This window comes from Lampris incognitus, chromosome 1 (assembly GCF_029633865.1).
Source record: "Lampris incognitus isolate fLamInc1 chromosome 1, fLamInc1.hap2, whole genome shotgun sequence".
NCBI lineage: Eukaryota > Metazoa > Chordata > Actinopteri > Lampriformes > Lampridae > Lampris > Lampris incognitus.
The window spans coordinates 105,733,716-105,746,570 of NC_079211.1; the positions used below are offsets into that span (position 1 = coordinate 105,733,716).

The 12,855-nt window shown below is 42.9% G+C and overlaps 1 protein-coding gene across 2 annotated transcripts in view; it reads right to left on the reverse strand.

Moving 5' to 3' along the window:
* bmp2k (BMP2 inducible kinase) overlaps window positions 1-12,855 on the reverse strand; it is a 95,935-nt gene that overhangs the window by 13,778 nt on the left and 69,302 nt on the right. For both annotated transcript variants that reach the window (XM_056287151.1, XM_056287150.1), the window contains exons 7-13: window positions 9,671-9,803; window positions 6,024-6,127; window positions 5,806-5,885; window positions 5,120-5,268; window positions 3,225-3,451; window positions 2,610-2,726; window positions 96-292 (exon numbers count right to left, since the gene is read on the reverse strand). In XM_056287151.1, coding sequence (XP_056143126.1) covers window positions 96-292; window positions 2,610-2,726; window positions 3,225-3,451; window positions 5,120-5,268; window positions 5,806-5,885; window positions 6,024-6,127; window positions 9,671-9,803 — 1,007 coding nt within the window. The remainder of the gene's footprint in view (window positions 1-95; window positions 293-2,609; window positions 2,727-3,224; window positions 3,452-5,119; window positions 5,269-5,805; window positions 5,886-6,023; window positions 6,128-9,670; window positions 9,804-12,855) is intronic.

Below are 12,855 nucleotides of genomic sequence, written 5' to 3' on the forward strand. Positions count from 1 at the left end.
ACCTGTACTGAATCGAGAACATTTCTGATGAATCTAATCATATTTGAAGGCTAAAATGATGATGGAGCTGCATGGGTAGGGAGCAGGATTCTTACCTGGGGTTAGCATATGAGGCTTCAACAGGGGAGGGTGCCCCTATCCGGCAAGTTCCAGCCCCGCCTCCTGCCCTGGGTGTGGTGGCATTATAGGAACCCAGGGGCAGCTGGAACTCAAGAGGGGAGGTGAGATAGGGGAGAGGCTGCTGCTGCTGCTGCTGTTGTTGTTGGACAAAAGCTTGTTGGTACTGGTGCAGCTAATTGGGAAAGGAAGAGAGGGAGAAACAGAGGAAAGGGAAATGAAAGGACATGGATATCACCACACACAGCCATGACCACTCAGTGATTACGTGTAGTTAGATGTGGTTGTGGACTCAACAACTGGGTGGGGAGGGCAGGTGGAGAGAGAGAGGAAGGAGAAATGTAAGACTATGTTTAAACTGCAAGCCTTCGTGCTCAATTCCAAGTGCTTGCTCAGATCAGATTTTTTTTCACTCCCCGGCCTCGTTTACATCTGGCATTAACGTGTGTCTTGGGTGATCCGGTCACAAGTGGACAGCTCTAAATACAGGTGTGAATGCACCCAATGCATCGTCTTGAAATGTGATTGCTCAGGCCACGTTCGGAAGTGGCCTTGGATGCATTTGTCCACATCGGATTTGAAGTGTACATGCACGTGTCCCAGGCCGCATTGAAGGACCGCCGTGTAAGCAATAGAAATAATACCCAGTAGAGAAAATATCCTCCTGTGTGATTCTTCCGAGTGCAGCTGAACTGTCAGAGGTGATGGACCAAATGCAAACTGAACTGCAGGTAGGCTATAAAGCAGCTGTTTAGTGAATAAAAACACAGGCTGTCTATCTGATGATTGTTTCACCAAAGCCTCCTCTGGGTTTAGCGTTTTTTTTGTTGTTGTTGTTTCTCTTGTCTGTAATTTCTGACACACATCAGACCCACAGCTGTGGAAGAGCACCCGCCCACTTGCAAATTCAACTTCAAGTTCATTTACGTCACAGACAGTGCGACGTAGGACCACCGTTTTGGAGCCATGACCAAAGATATCGCCATGATTAGTCATCTTTCGTTTGAGACGGCCCAAATCGCACAGCCTTTAGGAGGCTTTACACACATACAATCACATGTGTGCCTTCACACCAGACACATCCTTTGCAATGAAGAATTCAAGTACATCTGCTTTGATACTTCATCATTTGCTTTTCAAGACTGTATAGCTGAGCTGCCATTTCATATTTATTGTTTTCATATTACCACTTACAAACATGCAAAATATTTTTTGTATGACTCTAAACTAGTAATGCTAGCTCCTACACACACATCAGTATAGATTTAGTCTACAGCAAACCTGTCTCACCACCTCCTTTATACAATCTGAATAGTATACAGAGGATACCAAACAAAAATGCAAAGTTATATTATTTTTCTTTCTTTGTGCCCAGTCATATTTTTTGGTTTGTGATTCTGATGGCATGGCACCATCTGAAATAACAGTGGTAGCAAAATATTTCAACTTTACAGCCCGTCTTGTTCACTCCTACCACTCTGAGGGTCAACCGAGCGAGCCCTGGTTTCCTGAGTACTCGCAGAGCATGTGGAGATGGAGAGCAATGGCAGAGAACTTTGTGTCATTTTCCCTCTGCTATAATCGCATCATATGTCCTGTTTTAACACCGAGGAAACTACTCGCTTCTCCACCCTCTGTTCCATCCCCTTGGACCAGATTGCCTCTGAAATTTAACAGATGGTGAGCGTCCGGTGGGAAACGGGCTAAAAATTGCTACGCCCTACCACTGGGTATTTGGAGGACCTGTGTTTGCCGTGTTTTGGTGCGCTCGGTGGGTAAATAGCCAACTTTAAGGATATTTGGACAGAATAAGTAGGAACTTGGAGCATCTGCTTCCAGCACCGTTTGGCACAGTGGTGCAGTGATTAGAATGGGAAAAAAAAAACTGGGTGCCAGTGTTTGGAGGAATATTCTAGAGAGGATAATTTTAGGCAATTTTGATGTGATGAAACAGCCAGCCCTCAGCCAGTGTGTTATTTCACGCTAAGTGTGTGTTAATCAAAGTTTTGCTGCCATTTATTGTTGCCTCTGTCATCTGCTGAAATATTTTAGGATTTAAAATTAGTCTCCTAACAGCTTGTATGGCTTTTAACACTTACAATAACGTGGCATTTAGTGGATGATATTATCCAAAGCACCTTTCAACAACAGCATCTATTATGTGGTGGCCCTGGTGGGAATGGTAATCCTAACCCTTGCAGTGAGTCCCATTCATACTTTGCCAACTGATCTCAGGAACTCAGGAAATAGATCTCACAGTCCTGATACCCGTAGCAGTGGCCTGTTCTACCAATTGAAGTACATAAGGACTTGAACCTCTGACAGTGTTGGTGCCATGATTGATCTGAGAAATGAGTTACACACGGAATGGGACCTCTGACTCTGGTAGTGTACTTCACTTAGTGTAAATCAACTAACGTCAACTGACTTGAGCCCGCTTTAGATTAAACCCAGCCTCGTCTTTGACCAGGTTGGCTGTGGTGGGAACTCACCATAGCTGCGTAGTGGGCTTGGGCTTGGGCCTGTGCTACCTGCTGCTGGTACATAGGCTGCATCATCATCTGCTGCTGCTGCTGGAGCTGAATAGACTGCTGCAAAGCCTGTTGGTACTGATCAGGAAAAGGGAGACAGGCTCATACTTTCAAGGGTCAAAGTTCAAGGTTTCACAATCTGCCTGCTGATGGAATTGTCTTTGTCTGCTTTATCGGAAATCTGCATTTTTGGTGGAATAACTTCTCCTAAGTGCTATGATATGAAAATGTGTACATCATGTGCAAAAAGCTGCCAGGATGGCAGGTACAGTGGTGTAGTAGTCCCCTGTGTAACAACAGCGGTTTTAGAAATGATTCTTCATACGTTTATTCTGCTTCTATCCTGACTTGAGAAAATGTTTTGTTTAATGTCATAGGAGAACCAAATTTCTATATTGTGACTGAAGTGGGGGGGGGGGGACCTTGTGCCACTCAACCAGCTTTGTTCATACCTGTGACAGCTAGTATAAAGTACACAAGTTTGGTTTTCAAATGAATCGCTCTCGGGGATGGAAGCTGGGAAAACTGACAGTCTACATCTGCAGGCAGCATGTGTGTTAGAGCGCTGCGTCTTACCTGGAGGTACTGGAGCTGCTGCGTATTGGCATGTTGTTGCTGAACTTGTTGTTGTGGGTGTTGTTGTTGATGTTGCTGTAGCTGTTGCAGTCGCAGGTCTCCGGGCTGGAGCTGCTGGAGGACTCTGTGGTGATGAATGCCAGGCTGGGATTGGGGCTGGGGCTGGGCCTGGGGCTGGGGTTGAGCCTGGAGCTGAAGAGCTGGCTGCCCAGAGCCAGGGGTGGGAGCTAGGTGGACACATATTGATGGATGAATCTATTAAAACTTTTTAAAAGAAAGCACTGGGTTTGAGTCAAACCCTTCTGTATGGAGTCTGCCAGAGGACGCATCTTTGGTGATTTGGAGACTCTAAAATGCCCATCGGTGTAGATGGTGTGTAATCGTGTGTTTAGGTCCTGTGATTGGTGACAACCTGTCCAGGGTGGTCTGCGGGGATAGTCTCCAGCCCCTTGCAACCCTGAACTGGATTAAGTGGGTATAGTGAATGAATAAGTTTTCCGTTCATTGATATATATTGTATCTGCATATTCTCATGTGCGTATAACTGTACTGCATTTAAAATCACCCTCTGACATCAAAATCCCCCAATTTTCCCTCACACACATTGTGATTAAGTTTTTCTAAAAATATGTTATGTTCTTCTCCAGTGAAATTATACCAAATGTGTGAATACTATACAGTAGAGACCCACCATATGCATATTCTTCCTATTACAGAAACTGCTAGTTCCTGCTTTTCACATTCTGATACCCATCATTCCCCCATTTCATTTGAGATGTTCTTCATTTCACTTTCCTTGGGTCTAGATTTACACTATAGAAACTTCATCTACGAATGTGTCTTCAAAAAGAACAGTTTTGTCACTTATGAATGGATTTGGAACTTGTGGGAATAATGTATATTGCCTCAAATAAATAAACATTTGAAAAGGAGGGCAATCTGCAACTAAATATCATGGATGAAGCCGGGAGGTCAGCGGATCAGTTGTGGGAGATGAGTGTTAACTGTGTTATCTTTTGTGGGGGTTTTTTCCTTCTTTTTTTTCATTTCCCATTCATTGTGCAGTTTACTTCAGAGAAAACCCATCATTGTTCCATGACCGTAAGTGTCAGTCTTGTAATCTGACATAGTCAAACTGCATTTTCAGTGATGGTAGGAACCCGATACTTCATGGGCTCTGTACCCTGCACAAATGTTTTTAGGCTATTTATCCATTTATTTACAGATTTTTATTCTGGTCAATTATGACTTCTGTTTTGTAGTTGGGGTGAGCAGAACATGGTTATTATATGAGGTACTCTTACAACTGCTATCATTTGTATTGAACTTTTTTGATGTTTTACTGTTATTGTGCATGTACTGTATATACTGTGTACTATGTACTGTTATTGTGCACGTATGTATGGGCATGTATTTGCACCAGTGACCATATTCATTTCCTAAATGGATAATAAAGTGAAACTTGGCACCAAGTTGCACATATAAAAAAAACTGGAACATTTGAAAAGGTTATGATAAGGAAAGTACAGCATGGCATGCACCAAACCTACATGTTAAAAAGACCCACCCGTGTATGATTTAGTTCTTCCATACATGTTTGCGTTTGTCTGTGCTCATAAGAGTCAGTGAGTAGTTTCCAGTGTTATCTTTTTGTTTTTCATGCATTGCACTGAAGGAACCTTTCAAACCAAAAAACGTCCTTTTCCGTTAATTCGTTTTGCTGGGATGATTCTGGAAGATGCAAGGCTCATTTCAGTTGTGGTACATGAATGTTATCTGTCAAGTCTGGGAAAGTGTGGCAATTTCCTTTCTCTGAGACCTGGCTAGTTTCAGATGAAAGATGGGGTGTAAATAACACAACACTCAAGTCAATATCACTAACATGAAATTAGTACCTTTCTGGCCATTGCTGATGACTGCTGAAGACACAGGCATCTTGACAGGGGTGACGGAGTTGGCAAGGGGCAGCACGCTGCTACTGGCGGCTTTTGGCCTCTGTCTAGGTACTATTGACGTTTCTGTGGGTCCCACCGCATCTGTTATTCTAGAAAAACAATGGTTAAATGTCTGACTTGGTTTCTCATGACCAACAACTCCCCGTTTATAATAGTCTATTATGCAGGGATGCCCACGGGCGACATGTATAATGATATGATAGTCTATGTTGTCAGAGATGGTAGTCCATGTTGTGTATGAGAATTACTACTGTCGCTGTACTACGCATAATTGAATACTTAAATAGATGCTTTATTAGTACGGAGAAAAACTTGCTATAATATTTTATTATATTATTTTATGTGCCAGGAAGTGAACATCAATATGAGAGTTTAAAAATAAATAAATAAATTTCTGCACTGTCGGTTTTCCTGCACCAATGTCACAATGGCTTATTTTTGAATGAATGGAAATGTTACGAACGTAAAAATCCAGAGTAAAATAGTTCAAAATTGTATTTTAGATCAAAAACAAAACTAAACATTAGAACAAAACAACACCAATTTAGAGTAAACACTGCAATTTTATAGTGGACTTCTTTTCCTTTTGGAGTGTTGGTGAATAAAAACACGGGTCTTGGTCATACCTGGCTTTCGTCATACTCTTCTTTGCAGCAACCTCACTAGCTGTTAGTGGCTCTGGCAGGGATGTGGGGAGGGGGGAGTTCTAGAGAGAAATTCAATTATTCATTATATGGGATTATATACTTGGAAGGATCCATCCATCCATTATCCAAACCGCTTATCCTGCTCTCAGGGTCGCGGGGATGCTGGAGGTTGAAAGTGCAAATTCACAGTGACTCACAAAGAGATTTGGCACTGGACAATCTTTCCCAGCTAGCTTGAAGGCAAAGTGGGACACTTGGAAGATGTCTGGTCTCTTCTCTTGGTCGGGCTCGAGCATATATCCTGCAAGAGGAAGTGGAAACAGAAGAGTGAGCGAGGACCCTGGTGGCATGTGTACTATACACACATGGCTGGGAAACTGGTTACGTTTTTGTGGCTGGTGTGCACTTTTCCTCTTTAGCCACTTGGTGGCACTATTGGCCAAAAAATTACAGAGGTGTAGGCTGACCATGCATGAAGACGTGCAGAGGTGTACGTTGTTGTGTTTTCATACGGGAAGGATCCTCCCTGCTCTGATTAACTGGGGAGATGAGACTGGCAAAGTGAAACCATTTGAAAGGAAGCAGCAGTCATCACAGTGTGCCAAGCCAGAGAGACCACGAGCAAGCGAAATATGCTAACTCATGTTGAGTGACATAAAGATAATGTACTAAATCAGTGAGAGTTGGCTTTCAAAACACACAGCAAAACAGTACAAGTCAACACACAACATGACAATCTTCATTTGTATGCGGCGTGCCCCTTTTGTTAAAACATAGCAAATGTGTGAGGGTTTAACTTAGGAATGATTTTATATAAACCCACAAGAAAAAATATTAGATACTACATACTGCAGTTTCTCATATTACTGTATTGATACATTTTTAACTATAGATACTTTGTGCAAAACAATGAAATATAAAATAATATCATTTAATTATCCAATGGTTTTGAGCTATGATTATACATAGAATCTAACAAAGAGCCAACACAGGTCACTGATCTAGAAAGAATAATTGTGGTTTACCGACTGATGCATTTTTTTTTTGTTCACTGTCTTGTATAAAGCAGTGCTTTATACTCTCTTTTTTTTTCCCCCTTTCCTCCCTAGCTGTATCCGGCCAATTGCAAGCCACACTGTGCGATATGGATCTAACAAACTTGGGTACGACATCAAGTGTGATGTATGTAGACTGTACGATAACACCTACTGAATCACAGGCTACGACACGAGTCCATAAAAACGCCATCAGCACGTGTGCCGCATCAGCAAGTGTGTTGCATCAGCAAGCGTGCCGCATCAGCGCGCGTAATCAAGCTACGCCGCTGGTCAAGCAACATGACGCCAAGCAGGAATCGAGTCCTTTCAATAGTCGCCGCAGCTCATTTTGTTGTTCATTTTGTTGAATCCATGGCATTTGGGTCACAGATGATAACAGTCTGTTAGTTTGTGTTTAGCGCTAGCAAAGATTCTGCGTCGCACTGATCAGTGCGTCATTTCATGCTGCATTTCTATTGGTTGGTTAGTAGACGTAAGTCGTAGCAGCAGTCACATAGCAGTCATCCTAAATTTCTGACATTGTCAGACTTTTGTCCCAGGTTATCTTCGGTCACAAGACCACAATAACGGCCGTCTCTGAACCTGTCTCACAGTACAATGTAGGACCACCGTTTTGGAGCCACGACCGAAGATATCGCCACGTTTAGTTATCTTTCGTCTGAGATGGCCCAAATAACCCAGTCTGCAGGAGGTTTTACACACATACAATCATACGTGTGCCTTCACACACATACAGACACATCCTTTGCAATGAAGAATTCAAGTACGTCTGTTTGGATACTTCATCATTTGCTTTTCAACATGTGCTGTTCATGAAGGATTCAGTGAATAATGTTTCTTAGGTTTGAAGGAAGCAGAATTGTTCACTGAAGCAACTGTCATAACATCGCTAGTAGTACTTTAGCGAGGTGTGCTCACGCAGGTGCCTACCCTTTAGAGACCAAGTATCTCTTGCATCTCTTCCGTTTGAGGTGGCAGTCTTTCTGCATGTTGTTCATGTGGCTGCTCAGCGGCATGCTTGTTGCAGAAACCAAAACGTAAAGGAAAACTGTATTTTTTAAACGCAAGTGTTAGTCTCCTACTGTTTGAGGAGTCAAATCGAGCAACAGGTAGCAGAATATTTTAAACAGATTCAGTATTGTGCAAGCCAACATCAGTTGACTACTGTGCTACAACTGTGATGTAATCCATCGGGCCTTCGGGGCAAATGTGCTCACCAATTAACGTCCACTAAAAGAGCTCTGTTTTTAGCATCATCAGGCTCAGAATGTTATGAGAGGAACTTGAAGAGCCTTCGCTGTGCTATCAGTCATGGAGTTGAACAGTAACAATCCATTTCTACACCAGAACACAAGTTTTACCCTATAATCCCGTAAGGAGTGAGATGTTGCAGGGAGACAGTGGAAAAACATCGCTGCGCTGACTGACGTTACTGGTATTGTCTTTTCATAATGGAAAGTCTGTTGATATATAATATATAATTCCACGGCTGATATCATTGCCAAAGCTTTTTAGATTCCTCTAATAATATTCTCAGTCTGTTGATGCTAAAAAAAAAAAAAGAGCTCCTTTCTCAAAGTCATCTGGCAAACACTATTGCCCCATAGGATTACATTGCAGCTTGGTGCACGGCAGCCAAATGACACAAGCTCATCAACACTGAATCCTTTAAAATATTCTGCTACCCGTTGTGCTTGATTTGACACCTACTGATAGGAAAGGGCTGAGGTTAATGAATCCAGGAGTTTTTGATTTAAGGAAAGGGTACATCTCATGTCCAACAGATACCGGTCAACAACGGAATAAAGAGTTTGCAGAGTTAATTTGTTGAGCTGTTGCTTAAATTTAATTTCACTATACCACCCATCCATCATCCAAGCTGCTTATCCTGCTCTCAGGGATGCTGGAGCCTATCCCAGCAGTCATTGGGCGGCAGGCGGGGAGTCACCCTGGACAGGCCGCCAGGCCATCACAGGGCACGCACGCGCACACACACACACACACACACACACACAGGGACAATTAAGTATGGCCGATTCAACTAACCTACATGCCCTTGGACTGTGGAAGGAAACCGGAGCACCCGGAGGAAACCCACGCAGACACGGGGAGAACATGCAAACTCCACACAGAGGACGACCCGGGACGACCCCCAAGGTTGGACAACCCCGGGGCTTGCACCCAGGACCTTCTTGCTGTGAGGCGGCCGCGCTTACCATTGCACCACCGTGCCGCCATCTATGAATATAACATCTTTCTAAATTGCGTATCATTTGTGTTAGGATTTTAGTATATGTTTATACTCATAACAAACTGTTATAACATAAACATATACTGTTTAGTATGTGTTTATATATGTTTAGTATATGTTCACTATACCATGATACTGTAAAATACTAGTTGTGTTTAAAATTATACCAGATATTACTGCTTACAGTAGTTCATTACTTAGTAGGTAACATTTGTTTCTCTCGATGATTTTACAAATCTTGATATTAATGCAATGGATTGCATGTGTGCGAGTGGATTAATATTAATTTTTAATGAATGATTTTGAATGTCAAAGGTAAAAAAGAAAAATTGTCACACTGTACTATGGAGCCAAACACAAACTGCTTCATGAATTTCAGCCCTCAGAGTTCAGACTGAGACTGTCAGAAGGGCGTTTCCTAAGGTTCCTGGGCTGCACTCCAGGTCATAGGAAAACAACAGCCATACACTGTCCGTATAGTTTTGTTAGAGACACTTAGTAACTCTGGCAGCGTGTTGTTGAACCATGTACTTACTGATTAAGCAGTGCAACTTGAAGGAGTATTTGGAATTATCTGGAACGATAAAGGATCCATCACATATGGCGACTTGACTCTCCCCAAATGGAAGTGAGAAGAAACACAGCTTGTACAACAAGCATCCAAGAGCCTGGGAATAAAAAAAAACAAAAAACACACACATACACACACAGGAGAGGAAATTTAATGTAGCAGCCTATTCCAGGGGTTCTCACACATTTTCACGGTAAATGGACTGAATTTACATAAGGCTTTTCTAGTCTTCCCGACCACTCAAAGCGCTTTATAGTGGATGCCTCACATTCACCCACATTCATACACTGATCAGGGAGGCTGCCATGCAAGGTGTCAACCTGCTCATCAAGAGCAGTTAAGGGTTTAGTGTCTTGCTCAAGGACACTTCAACACACTCTCTTGGAGGAGCCAAGGATCGAATCAGGAACCTTCTGATAACTAGACGACCCGCTCTACCTCCTGAGCCATGTCACCCCAAATTCAAGCTCAGAAATTAGGCCACAGAATTGTTGATAAGGTTTGGTCTCTCATTGCAAGGCCACCATTGATGATGTAATGTCAAAACTGTATCACTGTCTTTACCACATAACCGCAAGTGGTCCTTGGTCTGCACTTTGCAAGTGACCTCCCTATTAAACAGTGAACAAATTATATTCACTCTGGTGCAATGTATGTGTGTGTGTGTGTGTGTGTGTGTGTGTGGGCGTGTGTGTCTGCCCTGTGATGGTCTGAAGACCTGTCCCGGGTGTCTACCCGCCTGCCACCCAATGACTGCTGGGATAGGGTCCAGCATCCCTGCAACCCTGAGAGCAGGATAAGCGGTTTGGATAATGGATGGATGGATGGACGGGTGTAATAAACTAGAAGTGTCTGAGTCATTATAGAAACTGACTCCATGTTTTTTTGGTTTTGATACTAACAAACATGGCTTTTATAGATACTGTTATCAAAAGTCCCTTACAGTAACAAGCACATGAAGATGTAGTCATTGAGGAAGTCCCAGTTTTTACTGTCTGCTCTCTGAACTACTGCTACAGTTTGGCACCACTATCGGATTTGTTTGAAAATAACAGCTTTCTCTTCTCCTTTCAGAAGTCTAAAAGGACAGAACAGCAGAGATCACCTGCCTCAATGACTTCAGACCAGTTGCCCAACAATCTGTGGCCATGAAATCATTTGAGCACATCATTCTGTCACACTTGAACTCTTGCACCTCCCCAATGATGGACCCATATCAATTTGCTTATCAAGCCAACCGGTCTGTTGAGGATACAGTTAGCATAGCCCTCTACCATACCCTGCAGAATCACCAAACACGTACGCCCGCATCCTGTTCATAGACTTTAGTTCCACATTCAACTCCATCAACCCACTCAAACTCTTAACCATACTCGTGGATATGAACATTGACCCAGCCATATACCACTGGATTCGGAGCTTCCTGTGGAACAGGCCACAGAGGGTGAAGGTTAATAACCTAACCCTTCACCCTCTTACCCTCAGTGCAGGTGTTCCTCAGGGCTGTGTTCTCTCCCCCTGGCTCTTCTCACTTAACACCACCCACTTTACATCCACGGATAGCTCTGTGAAAATAATAAAATACGCATGAGACACAACCGTTGTAGGCCTCATCTACAACAATGATGAAACCCAGTACCACACTGCAGTAAACCAAGCTGTCACTTGGTGCACAATCAACAACCTTCTGTTTAATACAGCCAAAACCCGAGAACTCATTATTGCCCTCCGATGCATGCCAAATCCCAAAACACCCATACAAATGAACGGAGACCCCATCACCACCACCGACTCTTTTAAATTCCTTGGAACACACATCAGCAATAACCTGAAGTGGAAAATTAACACTGAACACATCATTGCAAAAGCTCAACAACAACTTTACTTTCTTCGGCAGCTTAAAAAATACCGGATCAAACATCAACTGCTCGTTCTGCTTTACTCAGCCATTATCGAGTCCATCATAACATCTTCTATTACAGTATGGTATGGCGGCACGGACAGTCAAACATGGAAAAAACTGCAGCGGATTGTCAACAAGGCATCCAAAATCATAGGCAACCCACTCCCCTCAGCTGTAAAGCGAGCAACGAAGATCATCTCCAACCCCTCACATCCTGCTCATCACCTCTTCCAGCTCCTTCCCTCAGGAAGGCACTACAGGTCGCTCACTGTCCACTAAGACTAAACACTTCACATACATGTTTTCCCCCCTAGCCATCAGCACTCTGAATTCCTCCCTACAGTCCCCTCCTCACACACCATTGGCATAAATACCACCATTCACCCAATTGTTATGCGTGTTATGTTTATTACTGTTATTGTGTAACTGTATTATTCATGATAATATGTGGAGGGTCTGTTGTTGTCCATGTATAAGTATTGTGCTACAGAGTTTGTGTACCAACAACAAATTCCACCAATAAAACAATCTAATCTAATCTAACATCGTCTCGTAACTAGCTGCTTGACAGAGGTTTGCATCTTATTATACTACCTCATTCTACCAAATAAGACCCAGAAAGAATTGTGTGCATCAACCATTTACATTTTCTCTTTTAGTAGACGCTTTTATCTGTGATTTTCAAGACTCTTCAGACAGATAAGATAAACATCTGTAAATAATCCACGCATTAATCTATGACAAATGCATAAAGGGAGACTTCCACAGCAGCCACCACTGCATGGGTTCGGCGGGAATGGAAGCCCCAACCATAGTAGACTAAGTGCCAGGCTCTACCCATTGAACTACAAAAGACTACTGAATACAAAAATGAATGGCTTTAGGCCTATATGTTCTTGGATATAGATTAAAAAGGCCCAGAGCCCTACCCCCAGGGACTATGGCTGGCTGTCGAAACAATACCCACATGTAAAATTGCTCAACTCCAAAGTAATACATTCAGACCACGTAATAATTGGCCGTGGCTTCTTTTTGCTGATGAAGCAGCCCGAGATGAAAGAGAATGTGGAATGAGACTCGTGTTTAGGGCCAGCTTTCCTGGCTTTAAACACTCTATCTAAAAACAGATTCCCCACTGAACAAGCCCTTTCAGCACGATACTACATTCCCAATCTGACTTCGACAACAATGTGCACTGATATGTCAAAAAGTGCCATGATTACTGCCTTTTACGTTTGGGTCAAAT